General features: G+C 33.7%; 1 protein-coding gene across 1 annotated transcript; it reads right to left on the bottom strand.

The window, feature by feature from the left end:
- Positions 1-170: 170 nt before the first annotated feature.
- Positions 171-1,543, bottom strand: LOC111385518 (probable 2-oxoglutarate-dependent dioxygenase AOP1.2). The gene is made up of 2 exons (XM_023009914.1): positions 1,099-1,543; positions 171-843 (listed from the first exon to the last, which is right to left on the bottom strand). The coding sequence occupies exons 1-2, from the start codon at positions 1,467-1,469 to the stop codon at positions 507-509; spliced, it is 708 nt and encodes a 235-aa protein (XP_022865682.1). The 5' UTR covers positions 1,470-1,543; the 3' UTR covers positions 171-506.
- Positions 1,544-2,246: the final 703 nt, after the last annotated feature.

Below are 2,246 nucleotides of genomic sequence, written 5' to 3'. Positions count from 1 at the left end.
TTCGCCTCGGGCCCCGACAATCACAGGACCGGCCTGCTATCCATGTTAATTTACTCTTAACATTTTTTTAGCACTAGACATCTCAAAATTTTAATTTACAACAAAACTATCACTCATTCCATCCATTTACACCACTAAATGCCACGTGAAATGATGGATATACCCTCTCTTTGAATAAAAAAAGAGAAAACAACAAAATCATTGAAATGTCATTGGACTGCCTCTGCAATTTCCGTTCCTTTTTTTGTTGCTTTGTGAGTTAATTTTATTTTTATTCACTTAAGAGGATGGCAAATTCAACTAAATGGATGGAACAACGAATTTTGCTACATAATTGAGAGGATGAGAATGCATTATACTAAAAAAAGTTTGTCGGAAGATTTGTTACATTAATGAAAGGAAAAGGATGACTTCCAATTATTCTTATAAATCATCCATCCTTATTCGTTTAAAAGGATTTATCTTAACTAAATCATGAAAATAAAAATTATTAATAAAACGAGAAGTTAGGATGTACTTACAAGGAAAGAATCTCCAATCATGACAATGAAAGAGTCAAGCGAGGGTTCAACAGTAATCCACTTTCCATCTTTCGTTAAGACTTCCAATCCAGTTACTTCACTTTGATACAATATGGTTACAATGTTCTTATCAGTGTGGGAAGTCAATCCAAGCTTCGTCTCATTGCTTTGAGGTCCATCGTACTTCTGCATTCGAACAAGGTAATCTGTCGATTCCATGTGCTCATCCATGTATTTTTCTACTCCCAAGCTCTCAATAGTCATCCTTCTAACTATTTGATCTAATTCTGATAATTGTTCCGAGAAGGACTGTACGGCCTCACTGCCAATACACATCAGTCAATTAGTATCGTAAGCACTGGGGATTCAGGCACGGGCTCGACCGTGCTATAGCCAATGCCTGGATCCTGAAAATGTCTAATTTTTCTTAGTTTATTATTATCATTATTATTATTTTTTAAAGATAAATTCATTTATATTTATATTGTAGCCCGTGTTCAACCTCAAGGTTGGATCCGCGACATAAGAGTACTAATGCAAGTGATCTCGACTATAATATCAAAGAATTTAAACTTACCTAAAAGTAGGGTTTCCGTTTGGCCACATAAGATTAGCGAAGTTTTCGATCTTTCCAAGGGCAAGTGCATTACCGATACCCAAGCTCTCATAGAGTGGCACAAAGGCATGTTGTCCAACATACCCATGGTAGGGCTTGTTCGATCTGTTTTTGAGCTTAATTTGTAAAGGGAGATCGAAAAGCTCTTTTAATGCATCAAGTGTTGCTTTACGAGTTCCTTTTGGAATTTTATCAAATAAAGCCTCAAAACAACCGTATTCTTCTAGGGCCCGGCGGACTTGATTTTTCACCAAGTCCCACGTCTGAGTACCTTGTTTGACCTCGGAGAAATCTATGGTGGGAAGCTTGATAGTTTCGGAATCGGAACCCATTTTTCTTACATTCACTTGGATAGTAAGATAAAGTGGTTATTCAATTCAACTGTCTTTATGGTTACTCCAGTTTCTAGCCAGGTACCTATAAATAGAAATCAATTGAGTCTTTTATGGATTATTGATTTAAATAAGGGAATAATTTCTATACGGTGTGGTTTAAAAAGTTGATAAAAACATAAGTAAAAGTTAGCTATTAATTTTAACTATATATTTTTTAGAATTTACAATTTTCATCAATTTTCATTAATTTTTTAACTACACCAAACAGGAAATTAATTACCAGAAACTTGGATGAATTCTATCAAAAATATATTTTATTCTATACACGCATAATGTTTATAGGCGTTATGGCTATTGAAGATATAAATATAAATTGATAAATTAAATCTTTCCCGAATTTTAAGTCCCCTATTTGATCCCAATTTTCTAAAAACTCATTTTTTTTTTTTTTATTTCCAAATTCTTTGTGAGACTGAAAGCATCCGTCGTAACGAAATATCCGTCCAAATTCTGAATTAGTAATTTTGCCAAAAGGATTTAAGAATTCTAAATCCAGAGTCCTCGTATTGGCAAGAAAAAAATAACAAAAGCGACTAAATTGTATTGCATTGGACAAGAAATGGATTGATTTAACTTAAATGATATTTTAACATCCAATATATTATTTTTTAGGTTCAATTATTATTTTCAGTAGCCTTATGGGGACATAAGATAACATAACAAATTGTAACGCGACAGAGAGCCAAGATACTGTGCGAAGACTCTGTGCATCCT

The sequence above is a fragment of the Olea europaea genome, unplaced genomic scaffold (assembly GCF_002742605.1).
Source record: "Olea europaea var. sylvestris unplaced genomic scaffold, O_europaea_v1 scaffold3190, whole genome shotgun sequence".
NCBI lineage: Eukaryota > Viridiplantae > Streptophyta > Magnoliopsida > Lamiales > Oleaceae > Olea > Olea europaea.
The sequence above is the reverse complement of the archived record's forward strand: the minus strand, read 5'-3'. Positions and strand labels throughout refer to the sequence as shown.